Source organism: Halichoerus grypus, chromosome 10 (assembly GCF_964656455.1).
Source record: "Halichoerus grypus chromosome 10, mHalGry1.hap1.1, whole genome shotgun sequence".
Classification (NCBI taxonomy): Eukaryota; Metazoa; Chordata; class Mammalia; order Carnivora; family Phocidae; genus Halichoerus; species Halichoerus grypus.
The window spans coordinates 80614304-80635657 of NC_135721.1; the positions used below are offsets into that span (position 1 = coordinate 80614304).

At 36.3% G+C, this 21354-nt stretch overlaps 1 protein-coding gene across 4 annotated transcripts in view; it reads right to left on the minus strand.

Moving 5' to 3' along the window:
• LOC118525972 (E3 SUMO-protein ligase RanBP2) overlaps window positions 1–21354 on the minus strand; it is an 81960-nt gene that overhangs the window by 11895 nt on the left and 48711 nt on the right. For 2 of the 4 annotated variants that reach the window (XM_078056680.1, XM_078056681.1), the window contains exons 16-23: window positions 20816–20995; window positions 20646–20729; window positions 16535–16670; window positions 13003–13097; window positions 7295–12089; window positions 4108–4278; window positions 3349–3441; window positions 2651–2829 (exon numbers count right to left, since the gene is read on the minus strand). In XM_078056680.1, coding sequence (XP_077912806.1) covers window positions 2651–2829; window positions 3349–3441; window positions 4108–4278; window positions 7295–12089; window positions 13003–13097; window positions 16535–16670; window positions 20646–20729; window positions 20816–20995 — 5733 coding nt within the window. Of the gene's footprint in view, window positions 1–2650; window positions 2830–3348; window positions 3442–4107; window positions 4279–6606; window positions 6685–7294; window positions 12090–13002; window positions 13098–16534; window positions 16671–20645; window positions 20730–20815; window positions 20996–21354 lie in introns of those variants that run through there. The other 2 variants (XM_036076905.2, XM_078056682.1) reach the window with 2 other exon arrangements.

The following is a 21354-nucleotide window of genomic DNA, read 5'->3' on the forward strand; positions in this document are numbered from 1 at the left end:
GTACTGTAGAATTTCATTTATGTGTTAGTCTGGAAAAGGCAAAAATATAGAAACAAAACAGATCAGCAGTTGCTAAAAGATATGGGTAGGGGAGGATCTGAATACAAAGGACAATATGAAGGAAATCTGGGGGTGTTGGAATTATTCTATATCCTGTCTATGGTGGGAATTACAAGAATTCAGGCATGTTAAGAACTCAGAGAAAGCAGAGACACATACACATACAAAAAAAGTGAATTTTACTTCTATAAATAAAAAAAAAAATTAGTACAAATGAAGAAAGTCCTTAACATACCTGAAACGCAAGGAAAAGAAAATTCACTCTATATGTCAAATGTTTTATGCTATCATAGCAGTATTATTCCTAATAGCCAAAAAGTAAAACCAACCCACATGGCCATCAACAGATGAATGGATAAATAAAATGTGGTATATCCATACAATTGAGTATTATTCAGCCATAAAAATCAATAAATGCATATATATATATGCTATAATGTAGATATACTTGAAAACATTAAGTTAAAGAAGCCAGACACAAAAGGCCATATATCATCATGAGTTATTTATATGAAATGTCCACAACAGGCAAACTTATAGAGATAGTCCATCAGTGGTTTCTAGGGCTGAAGGAACTAGGGGGAAATGGGGAAGGGTGGTGACCGTTAAAGACTTTCTTGGGGTGATAAACTGTTCAAAATTGATTGTGGTAATGGCTGCACAACCATGTGAATATACTAAAAACCACTGAATTGTATACTTTTAAAATGGATGAATTGTATGGTATGTGAATTATATCACAATAAATGTTACCCCAAAAAAGTAGGCAGATTGCTTGGGTGAGGGGAAGGGTTTCAATTCAGCTCCAAATGTATCCTCACCTTAGAGTCCTTGAATGGAAAACTCAATACAGACAAATCAAATTACTTATATTTTGTTCAATACTGTATCCCCAATTGTCAGCATAGTGCTAGCTCACTAAACACTTATAAACAGAGTACACTTACGCATTTTAGGCAACAGATATCATATTCAAAATTAAACTGAGTGTAGAGCAGGAACAATGCATTCTGAGACAGTGTACATCTACATCTCTTAGAGCATATTTTAGCTTTAATGGTTTTTAGTTTTCTATTTCATCTCTGTGTATCAAAGGGTACTTGCCCTCCTCCAAAATGTATACTTTATTGTGGCTTTTTTTTCCAACCTTTATAGAGATTTATCATATTTAACTTTGGTACCAAAAGTATTTTTGCATAGCCACTAGTACTACTATTTAATGAACACTGTGATAGTGTTACAGAATATTTTAATTTATAACAATGACAAATATTTTTAAATAACATAATTGTCACCTCAAATAAGATATTTCAACTCCTGTAAACAGCGTGGTTCACAAAATACTGACAAAATATACCAAGTCCTTGTGTGCCAGCTAAAGTGGCACCACAAGGTAGAAAAAGAATAAATGATGTACAATTCAGGTCTGTGCATCAGTACTGAAAGTATTTTTCAGTTTCAGGTTTTAAAGTAAGTAAATTTTAAATCAATAACTAATTATAAGTTTTGCACATAAGAGGCCATGTTTAAATCACTGTTTAAATTTGTATAGTCCAAATTTTTATTGATAGGACTATACTGTACTTGTTGAATGAATAGCTACATGATAAAGCCTCTACAGCTAGGAATCAGAGTAACAGCCATTAAATACTTTGTACTTCCAATGAGTCCAGGGAAACTGTTAAGTGATTTAAAATACACTTTAGATTGAACATAGGCCACTGCTGCAAAAACTTCAGATTTCCACAAATAAATCTATTTGGTTATAAATGAGAAAGTGGTATCGTTACATCAGCTGATGGCCATTAATTGTATGTGTACTGATGAATTAAGTTTAAACCTACACATCCCAGGTGACCAGCTAGACCCCTCAGAGTCAGACTATGAAGAACAATAAATTTCTTAAGAGTCAGACCATGTGTTACACCATATCTCTTTCTAGCCACATGTCCTTTAAATAAACCACTACATTTGTAACTAATTCCAGAACTCTACTTCATTTTAACCATCTCTCAAACAAACAAAAAAACAGTATTACTTGAGGGGGCAGGAACATTCTGAATACATGCCAGTATTAGATTGTAAACAATTACTAGACAGGGACCTTGTCTTCTATTTTCTGTGGAATACAAACTAAGATAACCAAGGTGTTGATCCCTATTAAAAATATCACTGTAGTTGAGCTAAGAAAGTAACCAAATCATGAAATTGACAAAGCAAGGTATAGGCCAAGGGAACCAGGTCTCAAATGTTACTTCCTATCCACTCTGCCCACCACAGAATAAACTAACTTGTATGAAAAATGAACTACTTAATATCATTCTTAGTATTGTAGTAAACACTCCTAGGGATATCTGCTCAGTCCATCTCTCCCATCCCCACAAAAATCCAACATACACATAGGGGTGAACCTTTACAGTCCTCTATGTAGAACAAAATTCCTCCTCCTCTGGTCAAAGCTGATTGGTAGATGCCTAATCCATTTTCTCGCCACAACACATTATTACCATTTGGTAAGAACATTCTAGTCTACTGTATCGCATCAACAAAGGCAACTGAACCAGAAAGAAAATAATGGAGATTCTCTTACTTGAGAGTCCTGAACTTTTTGAAATTCTGATTGAAAGTCTTCCCCATTTCCATTGTCCTCATCAGTATCACTGCAGACTCCACAAAAAAATGTAGGTGGAAGCTTTAATGTATCTGCTTTTGCCTTCTCTTCAATTGTTGGTTTCTTTTCCCAAACAATAACACATTCTTTTTCATTATCTGAAAATCCCACAGAACACAAGCAAAAGAAAGTTACAAGAAGTCCCAACTACTCTCCAAGAATGGTTCTCAATATAATGTACAGATTACAGACCCAGATAGCAATACCTATGAGTAGTAATGGAGAACAAGAATCACGAAGAAAACAATGTTTTACACTTCATATTATTTTCAAATATTTTAAACACGAGAGGAATAGTACATAGGTAAAATTGGTAATTATAAAAATGATCAGATTAAAAGATTCCTTTTAAATAGAAGATTTTTTAAAAACACTGTAACTAGTGGGGCACCTGAGTGGCTCAGTTGGTTAAGTGTCTGATTCTTGATTTCAGTTCAGGTCATGATCTCAGGGTTCTGAGACTGAGACCCACACATCAGGCTCCGCATTGGGCATGGAGCCTGCTGAAGATTTTCTCTCTCCCTCTGTTCCTCCCCCTCCCTTTCTCTCTCTCCCTCGAATGAATGAATGAATAAATAAAATTCATAAGAGCATTATAATTAGTAATTTTAACATACCTGTAAGCTTTTCTTCTAATGGTCTACATTTTTCTAAGTCATCCAGATAAAGTTTTCCATTAAGTTTCTTGACAGCTGTTTCGAAATCTTCATCTTAAAGTATAATTGATTTTATTAAACAAAAGGAATTTCTAGTAAGTTTCAGGAATTTTTCTAGCCAGAAATCTAGGAATTATCCTTCAACTTCATACTTTCCCTTACTCCCCACATTGAAAGAACACCCAATTTTGCCAATTCTATATTCCTCATGCCTCTCCTGTCATTACAGAAATTTCATTCAGGCTCTCCTCTTGTTTGAGCTACTCTATCATTTTAGTTCATCTTCCTATCGCCATGTCCCACAACCCAATCCTCTACACCACTAAACTCATTTGGTCCTACTAAAACTTTTCTGAGCATGGAACACCCCTGCTAAAAGACTCTGATCTGGCTCACCAAGTTTTCCATCATCAAACACCCATCTGCCTCATTACTCTCCCATCCCTCTAAGTCAACAGGGAAATTAGGATCGCTTTCAATTCTCAAAATGCCTGCTCAACTTATAGTAGCCATCCACAAAATCCTCACTTAATAAATGCAGTTGTTTCAACCATTACATCCACTGACTATTTGCAACACATACATTGAGGAAAAACATCTTACCTACAAGGACAGCAGTGATGGGTTCCAAGAGGCAGCCTTAAAATAATTTAACCATACCTCCCCCCCATTACTAAGATTAGCATGAAAAGAATGTGTTTAAAATAACAAAAGATTTACCATCCTCTTCTTCTTCACTAATATAATCCGGATTATTCTTATAGCAGAAGAAAGTTGGAGGAAGTTTAAGTTTGCTTGCAAGAGCTTTTTGCTCAGCGGTGGGTGTTAACTCATATACAATGAGAACTTCATCATCTGAGGAAGGATCTTCAGGTTTTTCCTTCTCTTTTGCTATAAAGCAAGTCCAAAAAATTATAAAGATATTAAACAGGTATTAACATCAATATCCTAGCTGAAAATAAAACCATGGAACTTATCTTTAGGTTAAAATAGCATAGTGATGAGAACACAAACTTTGATGTGGACAGAGCTCTGTAAATAATTAGAAACCTGATTTAACGTTCTGTCAAAACCCTTAGTGAACACAGAATCTATTTAAAACCAAAAAAATACTGCATTTACTCATTGATCATTGAAAAAAACTACTATTAATGGCTATAATTGTGAAAGGTATTTAAATAGTGCTGCCGTAACGATATTTGGCATACTAAATAGCAGCAAAATATCCATGCATTTGCAACTGAAAAAACTTACAGAAATTATGAGCAAAGATTAGTATAAAACTAATGCAAAGCTAACCTTGATTAGTTCCTACAAGGAAAGTTAACAATTGCCAAGGATGGTGGCTGATGAGAGTTACATCCAGTTTTGCGTATTTCCAAGCATAACATATAAAACTAAATTAAAACCACTGTTATCCTAGGGGTAAGTAATACTGTAAGAATCTAAGACGATTTTTATAGCTGAAAAACAACAAAAAAAGGAAAATACAAAGAAAAAAGGGATTCTTCATACAATACACTGCGGTCTATAAAGAGGAGTATCTGGCAAAAGGAACAGATAAAACAAATCATGTATAAACTGGTGCTGCCCAAGATGGTATTTAGCCACTTGTGGCTATTAAGCACTTGAAATGTGGCTAGTCCAAACTGAGTCCTGCTCCAAGTATAAAAATACACACTGGGGGCACCTGAGTGGCTCAGCTGGTTAACCATCCAGCTCTTGATTTCGGCTCAGGTCTTGATCTTGGGATCATGAGATTGAGCCCTGTGTCGGGCTCCACACTCAGTGAGGAGTCAGCTGAGATTCTCACTTTTCCCACCTCTCTCTCTCTGCCCCTCCCATTCGTGAGCACATTCTCGCTGGCTCTCTCCCCCTCTCTTAAAAAAAAAAAAAAAAATACACGGACTTTGAAGACTTCGTACAAAAAAAAAAACACCTAAAATATGAAGTTTCTCATTATTTTTTATACTGATTAGAACTTGAAATGGTATTTCAGATATAATGTAATGGAATAGATTATTAAAATTAATTTCATCTGCTTTTTTTCACCTGTTTCTTTTTATTCTATTTTTTAATATGGCTATTAGAAAATTCTAAATTATATACACAGGTCATATTTGATGTGATCTAGAGAACTAGAGCCCTTTTACAATGTTAAACTTGCCTTTTACTCTCCTTAATTAGAAAACCAGAGTATCAATTACAACAGTGAAAGATACGATTCTTATTCCAATTCTGCTATTAGCTGGTAAAGACAACTTGGGCATTTCAGATAGCCTGGCCAAACCTCAGTTTCCTCACGTCTGAAACCTCGATCTCTAAGGTCCTTTGGGACCATGACATTCTTGGACTTGAAATAGAATAAGGCTCTTTGTCCTACAGTAGTATACTGGTAAATCTGCTCTTAGGCTAGGGATTCTTAACCGAGGGTCCCAGAATGTGCATGCAAGTATATGTCATTTACAGGAAAAGGTCCACACTTTTCACATAATTTCCCAAAGAATACATCCTTAAGAATGAGGGTTAAAAGCTTCTTTAGCAATCAAGGATTGTCATTTTATCATTGAACATAGTTGTGTTGCTCAAGATACGTTATTAGATACTAATAGAGAGCTTTATTTCCCTAACCTTGATCTTGAAGGTCAACAGAAGCCCCACTTCCTATTATTCCACTCTAATACCAACATTTACTTTTATAACATACCAAGTATATAATGTTGGCTGTTAAAAATGGCATCTACTTTCAAATAGGATATTTTTCTAAACCCTATCCAAAAGGATAACCTTAAAGGGAAACTCTGTTCCATGTGTATACATGCCAGCAGACATTACTGGCTAAAGATAAATGTTAGAAAAAACACAGGTCAAAAAAAAAAAAAAAAAAGAAAAAACACAGGTCTTCATCAAGCGGAGTTGAAAATAACAGAATAATGAAGTACAAAGCAGCGAAAGGTAAAGACCACATGGATCTACCTGAAAATGTTGTTGTACAATAGTGAGAAAACATATCATCCAATTAAAAAAAAAAAAAAAAACCAGCATTAAACAGTGTTATACACCACCAATCAAAAAAAGTACTTGTTTAAACAGACATTCTTTTAACATGCACACTTAAGTGTTAAGTACTTAATTTCATACAGCCAGTTACTTTGCTAAGGACTACCAGCTGCTAAAAAAAACTGACGTCATCTCATACTGAGAATACTAGCTCTATACCTTTGTTCTCAGGCTGTGAGGAAGGGATGCTCGTCCAAAAAGCCATTGGATTAGATTTAAAAAGGCTAAAATTAAATCCTAGAAAATAAAGAGTATTTAATTTTTGAACATTCTGAGAATCAAAGTGAATGTGATTTTAAAATATAAAAAGCCAGAGTCCTTCAATTTATACCAATTTGGCTGTCTTACATATTCATTTATCCTGGAAGTTTCATTCTTTGCTCATTTAATAAATAGTGGCAAGACTACCTTATATAACATATAAACATCTCAGTACCATGTTTTTTGAGTGACAAGAGAATAATACATTGAAGAATGAACACTTAAAAAAAAAACATCAAACCTGAGCTAATGCTCGTGATTCAAGTACATGAGGCACTAAACTTTGGTACTGTATTAGGTTCTTGTTCTCTGCACGAAACATGATATAAATATCTTCCAGTTAGTGAGATCTCCTAAATAACTTACACACACATTCTCTGTTGCTGTTTAAACAGTAACAGGGAAACAGATTTAGGGAGAAAAAAAAATCTGTACCATTATTTTTTTTTGCTGTTGACAAAGCACTATGTTTATGACCCAACATTTACTAAAACATTAGTATCCTACAAAGAGTATATGCATTAAGCAAAATATTTACAAGTCAATGGACGAAAAATTCTGCTTATACTAAAAACTAAGTGCTTACCCTTTTCTGGTGTTTTAAATGTGTAATTAGTTGAGGACTCTTCCTTTGGAAAAGCAAAGAGATTTCTGACTTTGCCATCTGAAGATTGTTTGCTATCGGAATTCTTCGACTCTTCACAATTAGGTTCCACTTTTCTTTCAGATCCACTCTTGACTACTGAACTAATTTCACTACTATTTTTCAAAGGTGCATTAAAACTAAATCCAAACAAAGACCCAGTGGCTGAACTGTTGCCAAATGCAAATGGTTTTGATTTTTCACTACTAAAAATACTTTTAACGGACTCTGAACCAAATACAAACTTTGGAGGAGAAACCACTGCTTTTGTTGTTGCTTCAGATGTGCTAGATGCTTCTCCAACTTCTGAAGTTGCATCTGCTGTGTCGTCACCCTGAATTAAATCTGTCCTCTCTCTTGTGGTTTCTTCTAATACAGCTACAGCAATTTTGCCACATGGCGACTCTCTGGGAGTGGTTGAATGAGAAACCTGAGGTGTTATCAAAGAATCTTTTTCTTGGGCAATTTTTGCTTCATCAAATATTTTCTTAAATGAGTCTGCAACATCCTGTAGTTTAAAACGGACAGCTAAATGTTCTACTTTTCTTTCCCCATCTGCAAAATCACAAGCAGTCCACACCCACACTCGTTCTGTCCCTTTCATATTTTGCAAAGTCATGTCTGGAGTTATTCTGTGATTGGCACAAAGTTTTAATACCTGGTCCCTTCTCATCACGATGCGAACTTGCTTATTATCATAATTCTGTAAAATCTTTATATCACCAATGCCTCTTTCTTTCCACTGACCAACATCTTTATCATACCTATAGAGTTTTGCTCTGTGACTAAAAACAACTTGTTCATTTTCCTCACCACTGGACACTTCCACTAGATCAGGTAAAGGTACAACAGGTTCAAAGTACTGTCCATCTCTCTCTTCTTCCTGAGTAACATCAGATTCTTCATCAGTGCCAACTGAGGTCCCACTCTGATTCAACTTGGCAGGAGACTTAGATGGACTCAGAGCAGATTTAAAACTGAAGTTAAATCCTGTTGTTGACTCACCAAAGCGGAAGAGATTTTTCCTCACAGGGCTACTTGCCAATGGAGAAGCATGTACTGAGCTACTACTCACACTACCATCCAAAGCATCTTCCCTTAAGTCATAGTTGTCCCACTCCAGTGTGGGCCCCGTGTTTTCAGGGTTTGGCTTGCTGGTTGTATCAGAGGCACTGGCAGCACCTGCATCAGAGCTCTCACTCTCTCCGTCAGTGACTTTTGTTTGATCATTTGTCAAAAACGTTTTGAAATCTTTTAATCCACTCTTCATTTCTTCCGCTCTCTGGATTAACTTGGCAGCTCTGCCAGTGTCTACAAGTTTATGAGGAGTCTGAAGTGGTATATCTAATAGAAGTCGCTGGCATTCCTCAAATTTCTGCTTAAATTCTTCAGCCAGCTCTGGTGTTTTAAATTTTGCTGCCAGCTGCTCTAGTTTGGCATCACCATCAGAAAAATCACTCGCTAACCACATCCATGCTCTATCGGACCCAGAGAGAGGCTTCAGGTTCATCGTAGTTGTTATCCAATGATTAGCACACACTTTTAGTACCTGTTCTCTTCGCATCAGCATTCGCAGTTTGCCATTGACTTCATTCTTGAGAATTTTTAAGTTCCCCAGACCCCTTTCTTTCCACTGACTTATCTCAGCATCAAATCTAAATAATTTTACCCGCTGTGAATAAAGAACTTTTTCATCTTCTTCTCCTGTTACAAGTTCCACTTTTTCAGGCATCTGAACTACTGGTTCAAAATGTATGTCATCACTGTCCTCGGTCCGATAGGCATCATCATCTTTCTCAAGGTCAGCAGAAGTGTCGGCTTTATCAGCCATTTTACCACTTTGTGATGAGAATAATTTTTCTCCCGCACCTGAAAATCCCTTGAAATTAGGGTCTTTTTTGCCAAACTGAAATCCTTCTCCTGAAGTTGATTTTGCAAGATCTGCAAAGGTAAAAGTGCTACCACTTTGACCAAAAATCACACCACTACCATTCTTCTGACCACTGATATCCTGAGCCTGAACACCAGTGTCATTTTCAAGGGGCTTTTCACTTTTCTTCTCTTGATTTCCAGGTTCCTGAATGCCAAATTTAAATCCATCAGCAGACATAGGGACAGAAAAACTAAATCCTTCTTTTGTTGACTTAGAATCTGTATTAGAAGAACCCTGAAACATAAATGAAGGTGTATTTTCTTGATCCACATGCCCAAATTTAAACCCTTGTTCTGCTGTACCAAATTTAAAAGCTTTTTCAGAAAAGTTACTTTTAAATCCTGTTCCAACCTGACTTCCAGAAGAGTCATTTAACTTAGTTTTTGAGCCTAATGTGAAAGCTGAAGGAGCTTCTGCACTAGGTTTATGAGTTGGTTTAGAGGCATCACAAGCCACACATTTTAAGGAAGAACTCTCATTTTGCACAAAGCAAATGCTACAATCCCACTGTCCTTCCTTCTTGGTGAACATTCCTTCAAATCCACCCTTTGGAGCCTTGCATGTATCTGATGAGGCCGGAGGTAGAACAGCAGAAGTAGGCTGATTTTGTTTACTTGGATTCTGGCAAGCAACACATGTGGCAGCACTTGCTTCATTTCGCACTAAGCAAATACTGCAGTCCCATTGTCCTTCCTTCTTGGTGAACATGCCTTCGAATCCACTCTTTGGAGTTTTGCTTGTCTCTGAAGTACTAAACTTAAAAGAGGCAGATGCTGGAGCAGCAGACGTGGGTAGACTCAGTTTACCTGGATTCTGACAAGCAACACATATTGTAGCACCTGCTTCATTTCGTAACGAGCAGCAACTGCAATCCCACTGTCCTTCCTTCTTAGCAAACATGTCCTCAAATCCACTCTTTGGGGTTTTACTTATCTCTGAAGTACCAAACTTAAAAGAAGCAGGTGCTGCAACAGAAGAAGTAGGTAAACTCTGTTTTCTTGGATTCTGACAAGCAGCACACTTTGTAGAACTTCCTTCATTTTGCACAAGGCATACACTGCAATCCCACTGTTCTTCCTTAGTAGAAAAAACAGATCTGAAATCACTGTTAACAGACTTAGGAAGATCTCCCTGGCCAAATTTAAAGGAAGCTTGCTGAACAATTGAAGATCCACTTTTGTTAGTAGCCTTTGCATTCTGGCATGCACTGCACCTAGATACAGTAGGTTCATTTCTTACTAAGCAAATACTACAATCCCAGTGACCTTCTTTCTTTGGAGTCATTGACGCAAATCTATCTGGAGTATTTTCTGGGCCAGTTTTAAGAGCAGACACAGTTTCAACTAATGGTGGGCCAAGGAGTTCTTTCTTGTTTGGGTTTAGATTCTGGCATGAAACACACTTCTTAGCAGTTGCAGCATTCTTTAATGAGCAGCTGTTACAATGCCACCAAGACCCTTCTTTCTTTGCAATTTGAAATTCAAAATTCATGTTTCCAGCATCAGATTTGCAAATATCTTTGTTATCATGACTTGTGGGTTCTTTTACAATTCTCATAGCCTGATTTGTTGTTGTGGCTACATTTGCTCCTAAGGCTTTTAAAATGTTCTGGGCCTCTTCAAACTTGCACTTAAAAAGTGCTGCTTCCTCGGGAGTTTTGAATCTAATAGCAAGTTGTTCTGGTTTGGGCAACTCATCTGCATAATCAAGAGCATGCCATACAAAAGATCTGTCAGAGCCAGCGTTTGGTGTCAATTTCATATCTGGACTGATGTAATGATTTGCACAGATTTTTAATACTTGCTCTCGTCTCATCAGAAGGCGAATTTTACCAGATGTTTTATGCCTTAGGATTTTTACATTGCCAATTCCACGTTCCTTCCATTCTTTGGATTCTGCATCAAAACGAAACAATTTTGCACGATTGCAAAAGAATTCTTCTTCATCTTCCTCACCGGTTTTTACTTCAATCTTATCAGGAAGAGGTACCACAGGCTCAAAGTGAGGGCCGTCATCATCGTCATCACCATGGGCACTCCCTCCATCTGTTTCATGACTCTTGTTGGCCAGCTCTGGTGCGGGTGTTCCAAATACTGATTTCCCTGGACCGTGGAAAGTAAACATGTCATCACTTCGACGAAAACCAGAATTCTTTTGCTGATTTGGACCCATGTTCTCAGTAAATGAAATTCCAGGCACATTTTTGCTTCCAAAACTGAATGTATTTCGAGGTCCAATGGTTTGACTAGCTTTTGGTCCACTGTAGCCATCTCCCTGCAAAGGTTTATCTGAAGTTAAGAGACCTAAAAGGCTTTCATTATTATTGTAAGCTGTAGAAGGGGGCTGTGTCACAACCTGCGGTGAAGAAAAGGTAAAGTCACCATCATTTGACTTGAAATTTGAGTTAAATTTAAAAGGAGTTGGCTGTGTTGTATGTGCAGGTGCTGTCAAAGATGGTCTTATTCCTTCACCTGGCACAGGCTGAACAAAATTAGTTTTTCCAAATTCAATAACCTTAGATTCTGCAGATCTTGAAGCATGAGTTGCAACTGGGGGTTTTGTGAAATAACCTGGCTCTGGCAAAGGTGGATTTGTGTTTGTCTGTTGAACATTGTAATTAAAGTAATCATCACCCCTGGGTGACAGAATTCCTGTTGCAGGAGACTCAAAACGCAATGGAGGACCATACATCTCTTGAGAGAACATACAAGCAGATGAGCTTTGGACTGGTGGTGTGTGCATCTGTTGGGAATAGGCATATATATGTTGTTGAGGTGGAAGCCTATTCATGCCATAAACTGGACCCTAAAAGAAAAAAAAAGTTAAAAATTTTTGTAGGTTGTCTACAAAACTGCAGATAACTAGATACAAACCAATTCTCACAAACCACAAACATGAGCATTATAAGGTAAAGATATCATTAAGGTATGTACCACAGCATTAAGAGAAGACATTACTTACAAAGATACTTACAGTTATACTCCTTTCTTGGCATATAACGGAAATTGCCTTAACTAATAACAGTTAAAAATCCAATTCTACAATAAACGCATAGAAAAAATTTCTTCTTCATTCCTAAATAATGTGTCAAATGATGTTAACAATAATGATGATGATGATGGAGACTAACATTTATCGAGCATTTACTAATGTGCCAACTGGGCACTGTTCTAAGCACTTTACATAATATCTCATTTTAATATCCTCAAAAACCCTATGAATTAAGGGATTATTATCCTCATTTTACATATGAGGCAACTAATGCATAGAGAGATTAACAAACTTGCCCAAGGTCACAGCGAGCAGAAGAGCCAGGGTCTAAATTCACCCAAGCCATCTGTCTTCAAAGCTTCATAGCTCAACTATGGTTGTAATAATGGTTGTTAATAGACCCCTACATAGCCACTTCGGCCTGAAGTACTTACCACATAGTGGTTCAGCAAGGCCATTCTAGTCCTATTTCCGCCACAACAAAATGATGAAGGACCCATCACCACCACCACCACCCCCCATTTAGAAAATATTCTAAATGTTCACACTTATTTTAACATAAAAATGAGTAAGAAGCATAACTTCTATATCTGGAAAGAAATTTAAAATATCTGTATCTTATGGGACATAAAAGTTTAATGCTGAACTACTTCTTGAATTTCTTTGAAGGAAGCCTGAACAATTAAAAAGGAGATATTTATAAATGTATAAATTATTCCTTTGTTACCTTTGTGGGAGTAACATTAGCTGCTGGTCTGAGAAGATACTGGGAATTATATGCTGGTGACTGACTATAATATACTGAAGGGCCAGTAGTTGCAACTAAAAAAAAAAAAAAAGAAAAAAAAAGAAAAGAAAGAAAACAGTTAAAAAAGTCTATACTACAGTTAAGACTATCTAGGCAAGAACTATAAATTACAAAAGCAATAGAAATCAAAGAAAGATTTAACTATAGATTTTTTTTTAATTTCTATACATCAAAATATACCATAAAGAAGATTATCAAATGACAAACTAGGAAAAACCCCTAAATATGACACATGAGGAATAAGAGAGCAGCACCACAGTGGTCAACAAGAACAAGCGCCTCACAACAAGCATCAAAAAAGGAGCCAAGAAGAAAGCGTTTGGTCCATTTTCTAAGAAAGATTGGTATGATATGAAAGCACAGTCTATGTTCAACATCAGAAATACTTGGAATACACTAGTCACAGGAAGGACTTAAAGAACCAAAATGCATCTGATTGGCCTCAGGGCAATGTTTTTAAAATGAGCCTTAAAAATTTGCGGAAAGATAAGACTGCATTTTATAAACTCAAGCTGAAAATGTTCCATTCAAAAATCACCTGATAAATTCATGCAAAGAATCTCACGGGTAACACAAAATGTGTTCCTTGGCTTTTAAAAAAAAGGGCACATCATGACTGACACTCATGTTGATGTCCAAACTATTTGTTCCATCAGTTTTGTATGAGTTTCACCAGGAAACTAACAACTAGAAGACACTCATGTTCATAGCAAAGCTTAATTTGTTTTATGAAAGTTTTATCAGAAAACAAAACAACTTAAAGACCATTTATGCCGTGACATGGAAGAAATGGAAATTGTGACCCAAGAGGTGCTAAACAATTGATTCTAGAAAGCCCTAAAAAAGACCTAGAAAAGACTAGTCAGGCTATTTATGTTCTCTTTACAGTGACTAGAAAAGTAAAAATTGCTAAAGAAGCCCAAGTTTGAATTTGGAAAACTAATGGAACTGCCTGGTAAAGATGATTATTTTGGAAACATTCTGGGGAGAAAAAAGGAACAGAACACAGAACAAGCTGATGGATATGAGCCAAGAATCATAAAGTCTGAAAATTTAACTAGTGACTTTATTGTGACTAGTGACTCTTAATAGTGAAAAAAAAATTAAAGAGTTCTTATAAACCTACTAAAAATAATCTACTAGGAAAAAAGTACCAAATAAACAGATAACTCAGAAATATAAAAGATTATAAAGTGTTGAACACGCCCAGTATAAAAAATAAAAACTGATACCATTTTTGTTTTTAAAAATTGGTGAAGGTTTTTAGAAACCAATAATCGTTAACACTAAGCAAGAATGCAATGAGATGGGCACTATCAGATAATGGTGGTTAAAGAATGTAAACTGGCATAGCTTTTCCGGAAAGCAATTTTCCAACCTAGAAGAATTTTTTAAATACACTAACAATCCTAAGAATGTGTCCACAGCATTATTTATAACCGCAAACTGGAAATAATAAGGGAATAAAATTTGCAGTACTTCTACGTGATGCAAAAACCTGTATTCATTAACCGTATTTTCAAAAAATATTTAAGAAAAATGCTCAGAACTCTAATATTTAAAAAACAGACTACTCATCTACATACAACATAATAATGATAAAAATCTCACTAAAAATTCTTTACATATACAAAGAGAAAGGACCAGAAGGAAATGCTCCAAAAATGTTAATAGCACTCTATGTGGTAGTTTTTAGTTTACTAGTACTTCTGAATATTTCCTGTAAGCTTATTAATCATTGTTTTTTATCATTTTCTTTTAAAAAGACAAGGAACATCTTGGTACACTTTTACTTTCATTAAGAAAAATAAATCTATGAGCACAGGAATGCGAAACGGGGGACTTGAGCTCTCTACCTTTCAGGGCCACAAAGCTGCTTTGCGACCTTGTCAATCAGCTGTTTGGGGTCTCCATTTTTCTCAATTGTAAAATGAGGATGTGCTGCTTCTATACATTTCATAGGGTAATTGCAAGAATAAAATGAGACAATGTGAATGTTATGTTTAACAACCAGAAGACCTTTTATGTCTGTACACAGAAGAAATGGAAATTGTGACTCAAAAGGTGCCAAATGATCAATTCCACACAGCACTCAAAAAGCCCTAGAAAAGGCTAGCCAGTTTACTTATCTTCTCTATGCCAGGCTCTACACAGTGCACAGGGTTTTTAAGTGAGCAATGTGTGAACTCTTGACACATCTCATATATCTATTTAACCATGACTCATGACATTTAATAAGTCTGACTTTACAAAGATTTCCTATTATTTTGCCTACATTAAAAGACGCTGTCAAAAGAGGATAGTGAGGCTGCTTTCAGTACGGCCCAACGGACCATCACATAAATGTGCTCATCTAAACTGGAACATACTATTCTAAATCTTCCCTGGGTTAAAACCAGTTAGGAAAAAAAAAGCATACTACCACCATTTCAGGAATCTATCTCATGTCAAGGAAACCTGTTTTTATCAACATTTCTGGCTGCCTGTGGGCAATATATCGTAAGACCACTGAGGTTTGAACCCCGGCTCTACCAATAATTAGCTATACAATAATGGATAAATTACATAACCTTTCTAAACCCATTTCTTCATCTATAAAAATAGAATTCATGGGGCACCTAGGTGGTGCAGTTGGTTAAGCGTCTGCCTTCAGCTCAGGTCACGATCCCAGGGTCCTGGGATCAGGCCCTGTGTTTAGGCTCCCTGCTCAGCGAAGAGACTGCTTGCTTCTCCCTCTCCCTCTGCCCCTCCACCCCCTGCTCATGCTCTCCTCTCAAATAAATAAAAAATCTTTAAAAAAAAAATTCATAATGGTATCTACCATTCTGGGTTACCATGATTAAAGGAAATTACATGCACAAAGCACTTCTGCACACAGACAACCCACAGGACACCCCTGGTTCATTGTTTACTACACACTCTAACACACCTACACATACACAAATGCTCACAATAATGAGAGGCAAGTTTTATCTCCACATTTCAAACACACAAACTGACTCAAGAGGTCACTATGTACTAGAGAGCACAACTTCAAATTTCAATATGGCCCAGCTCCAACTCCTTCCTTCTTTGTATGACCATGGTATTTCAAAATGAATGTCATACCTTAAGTATATCACCAAAATAAATCCTGAGGTTTTATTTAGCCATCTCTTAATGCACAACAATATCAGGTAACATTTTCCAAAAGTCAGGAATAGTTCTACCTCAGTCTCAGCTTCTCTGACATATGTATTAAAGGATCAGATAAAGCTTGTTTTGTTTCTGCTTAGAGTTATAAAAATCTCAGTAATACCACACACGGCTTAAGAAACATATAAGCAGACATGTATAAACATGTATATAAACAAATATATATAGACAAGGTGAGTTCACAAGTTATCTGTGTAGAGGAGGAGGAAGTACAGTGACTTTACTAAAATTTGGAATTATCCAGTTTCAAACTAACCTGTTAGTGGAGCCCCATGAAAAGTCTGTGATCCCTGATATCCATCAGGCACGGAATCTGGTCCATAATTCTCTGCAGGCCAACGATGAGGGGACCCTGAGTTACTACTATGTAGTTTCAACTCCTGCATTTCTTTCTGTTGGAAGGAAGAAAACAACTATAAGCAACTGTACCATGCCAGAAACAGTGCCAGAGCAAACAGGTATTTTAAATTTAAATACTTTAAATACTTGATGATGTGTTTTTAGAGATTCGATATTCCAGTAAGATCTGTGTATCAGGTGCTCAACTAAGAAAATGATCCTTAATTTGTTAAAACCAATTTATTTCCTCCCATTCTTTCATTCCTTACTACCATATTACCTAATTCATTCTAGAGTTAGCTATCACCTAAACTGATAACCTCCTAGATGGCTTCATCTCCATTTCCACTCCATACTTGCCTACATTAATCTTTCCAAAGTTGAGGGTTTTTTTTTTTAAGATTTTATTTATGTATTTATTTGAGAAAGGGGGGAGCAAGAGACAGCAAGTGAAGGGGCAGAGGAAGAGGGAGAAGCAGACTCCTCACTGAGCAGGAAGCCCAATGGGCAGGGGGGCTCAATCCCAGGACCCTGGGATTCTGACCTGAGCCAAAGGCAGACACTTAACCAAATGAACAACCCAGGTGCCCCTAAAGTTGAGTTCTAGCCAAGACACCTCCCTGTTCAAAAACACAAGTACCTACAAATTAAACTTCTCTGATATTCTTGGTCCTCAGAAGTATTGCCCCAAACACCCTTCCGGCACCTCCTTTCACCGTTGCTTTCCTCTCCGGTCCATCTAGGCTACTCAATGTTCCAAATTACCTCCCAATACTAGCTTTCCACCTACACACAACTGATGTAACAAAACACTACAAATCCTTCAAGGCTGATGCTCTAATGATTCACTAGGAAAGGGAAAATAACTGATACCTGCTCAGAATATATTATGTATATAATAATATAGTCCAGGCATTTTACTTAAATTCTCAATCCTTACATACATAAGCAATATTAACTCACATTTTGAGAAAAAAAAAAAAAAAAAGATGCAGGAAATAGCACAGCTGGAATTCAAACCAGATTTTACTCCAAATATGTTTTCATAATACCACTCTGCTGCCAACACAGAGGACACACTGCTTTCTAATGGTAACTATGTGGCTACTTACCAGATCTCTGTTGTTTTACAGACAACTAAATGACTACACCCTCCCCAACCCCAGAAATTACAAAATGTCCCTTACAAAACAGGCACTTATCTTTTTCCAAAGAAACTACAGTGGTATCAGTCAACAGTCATTTTTGAAAACAGTATCAAATATCTGTATATGGGTCCAGGGATCCAACCAGCTATAAGTGACGTCACAGACACATACAACAGCATGTCTGCTTTCTCCTTCTGAAAGTGGTTCCAAATAGGTATTTCCCAAAAGCCATAAATATGGAGATCAAAGCTATCTTGAATTTTCAAGTTAAATAAATTATTCCCCCTTCATCCATCTACCGTATTTAGCCCAGATGCTACACATCCAAAAAAATAAGAAACTGATGGAATCACCTGGAAAAATTGAGTAGTCACTATAGTTCTAAACATGCAATTAATGCTATAACCATAATTTTAAAAATTCAAACAACTAGAAAATGTGTTGAGAACTGGTTTCAACAATTCCCACATTTCAGATGAGAAGCCAAGCAAAGTAAAGAAAATGTAAAGAAATGCCTGGCTCAAGAGCATTAATTAGTGGCAGAGTTAGTCCTAAAACCCAGTTTTTCAGGAACACAGAGTAATGTTCCACTACACTTCCAAAGAATACAACGCTGGGTGCCTAAACCCATAAGGTAAGCCAAGATGGTATGTAATATTAATAGGCCACGGTTATATAAAATTAACATACAAAATCTTTGTACAAATTCAAAATTTTGTTCCCCTCCAAACAGCACTTTTGTTAAGTCTCACACATTGCTGATAACACTATAATAACTGCACACATCACGATATCCTTGCTGTAACTTCAAAAGTATAGGTGCTTTAGTTCTTGCCCAATGAGCATGAAACAACCTACATGTACTTCCAATTCCAAACAAGTAAATAAAGCTCCTTTGAGCCTAACAGTTAGATTACTTTCATACAGCTAAAATAAGATCATTAATACATAACCATTTCCTTACATATTAAATTCTTATGAAACTACTAAAAAGACAGACTTTTTGAAACTTAGACCACATATCAATATCTAGCTATAAAAAATGACACGCACAACCAATCAGTCTGAGAAATGAACTCCTAGACCAACATATGATTAGTTTTATTTCACTAGTTCAATTCAATCACTTGGGAACCACGTCTATGTCAGGAATGCTGCTATATTTTGGATTAAAGAGTCTTTCCCTTTGAAGCCTTCACACCTGGTAGAGGAAGCAGAAACAAGTAATTTCAAAAATATGGTTAAGGCCTAAAGACACATGAAAAGATGCTCAACATCACGGAAACGCAATTCAAAACCACAATGAGATATCACCTCACACCTGTCAGAATGGCTGAAATCAAAAACACAGGAAACAGTTAAGTGTTGGCAAGGATGTGGAGAAAAAGGAATCTTCATACACTGTTGGTGGGAATGCAAACTGGTGCAGCTACTGTGGAAGACAGTTTGGAGGTTGCTCAAAAATTAAAAACAGAACTACCAGTAATCACACTACTGGGTATTTACCCAAAGAATACGAAAACACTAATTCGAAGAGATATATGCACCCCTATGTTTACTGCAGCACTATTTACAATAGCCAAGATATGGAAGCAGCACAAGTGTCCAATGATAGATGAATGTATTAAAAAAAGACGTGGTATATATATATACAATGGAATATTATTCAGTCATAAAAAGAACAAAATCCTACCATTTGCAACAATGTGGATGGATCTAGAGAGTATAATACTAAGCAAAATAAGCCAGAGAAAAATACCATACGATTTCACTCGTATGTGGAATTTAAAGAAACAAAATGGGGGGGAGGGGACCAAAAAAAACAGACTCAACTACAGAGAACAGATGGTTATCAAAGGGGAGGTGGGTGAAGGAATGAATGAAAGAGGTGACAGGGATTAAGACTACATTTATCTTGGTGGGAATGCAAACCGGTGCAGCCACTCTGGAAAACAGTAGGGAGGTTCCTCAAAAAGTTAAAAATAGAGCTACTCTACAACCCAGCAACTGCACTACTAGGTAGTTACCCAAAGGATACAAACATAGTGATTAAAAGGGACATATGCACCCCAATGTTTATAGCAACAATGTCCACAAGAGCCAAACTATGGAAAGAGCCCAGGTGTCCATCAATAGTGAATGGATAAAGAAGATATATGTGGTATATATATACAATGAAATATTACTCAGCCATCGAAAAGAATGAAATCTTGCCATGTACAATGACGTGGATGGAACTAAAGGGTATTATGCTAAGTGAAATATAAGTCAAAGACAAATACCATATGATTTCACTCATGTGGAATTTAAGAAACAAAACAGATGAACATATGGGAAGGAAAGTAAAAATAAAATAAGAGAGGGAGGCAAACCATTAGAGATTCTTAACTGTAGGGAACAAACTGAGGGTTGCTGGGGGGGTAGGGAGGGATAACTGAGTGATGGGCATTAAGGGCACTTGATGTAATGAGCACTGGGTATTATATATAACCGATGAATCACTAAATTCTACCCCTAAAACTAATAATATACTATATGTTAACTGAATTCAAATAAAAAATTGAAAAAAATAAAAAAGAATACATTTATCTTCATAAGCACTGAGGAACATACAGAATTGCTGAGTCACTATATTGTACACCTGAAACTAATGTAACACTATGTTAACAACACTGGAATTACAGTTTAAAAAATTAAAATTAAAATTAAAAAATGGGAGAAATAATATGGTTAAGTGTCAAGGTAAACTATACAAAACAGTATGACTCTATAGTAGCATGGCAAAGGGACATTTTGAACAGCTTTACAAGGAAGTGAGGGAGTGGTCAAGGAAGAAATCTTGGAATAAGAGAGGCAGTTTAGAGATATTAAGTGATTTACCTTAATGGCCTCTACTTGTTGGCAGATCATTTTCAATAAAGAATTTTGATCTTCTGCCCATCGAGGTGGTGTTTTGGGAGAATACTAAAAAAAAATAACAAAAGAAAGTACTTAAGACATTGAGAACAGAAACATTCTGCACTGGAGTGATTCATTTTCTTTCTACTTACCTTGTAACTTTTACTTGGTGACAGAGAATATATGCTGGGAGATGGTGTAGAATGTTTTATTTCTGAATCTGCATTTCGCAAAGAACCATTTTTATAAAGAAGACCTCCTTCACTATAGTCCTCAAGTTCCTGCATGACCAAATTAAGCATCTCTTTTACAGACTCCAGTGGCACAGGCAACTAAAAACAAAAGGCATGAATCAAAGACTTTAGTTTTGCAAAAATAAACAACTCTGAAATAAATACAAAGACTTTATTAATTTACTTTTATGTTCTCACTTTTGTCTAATAAGCACTTTATACTTTACATCGGAACACACAAGAAACGGTTGTGTAATCTAAAGTCTTCTGACTCTAAAGTCTATGATGTTCCTGTCCCTTCTGTTAACCATAATAATGGTAGAGGAATGTTAACTTGGGAAGTTTTTCCACATGAACAAAATAAGCTACTGATTTTTATTAATTTTGAGTGGGGAGAGAAACATAGATGCTAGAATGTACCAGATAATAACAATCCTAACGTAAGAGCAGCAACATGA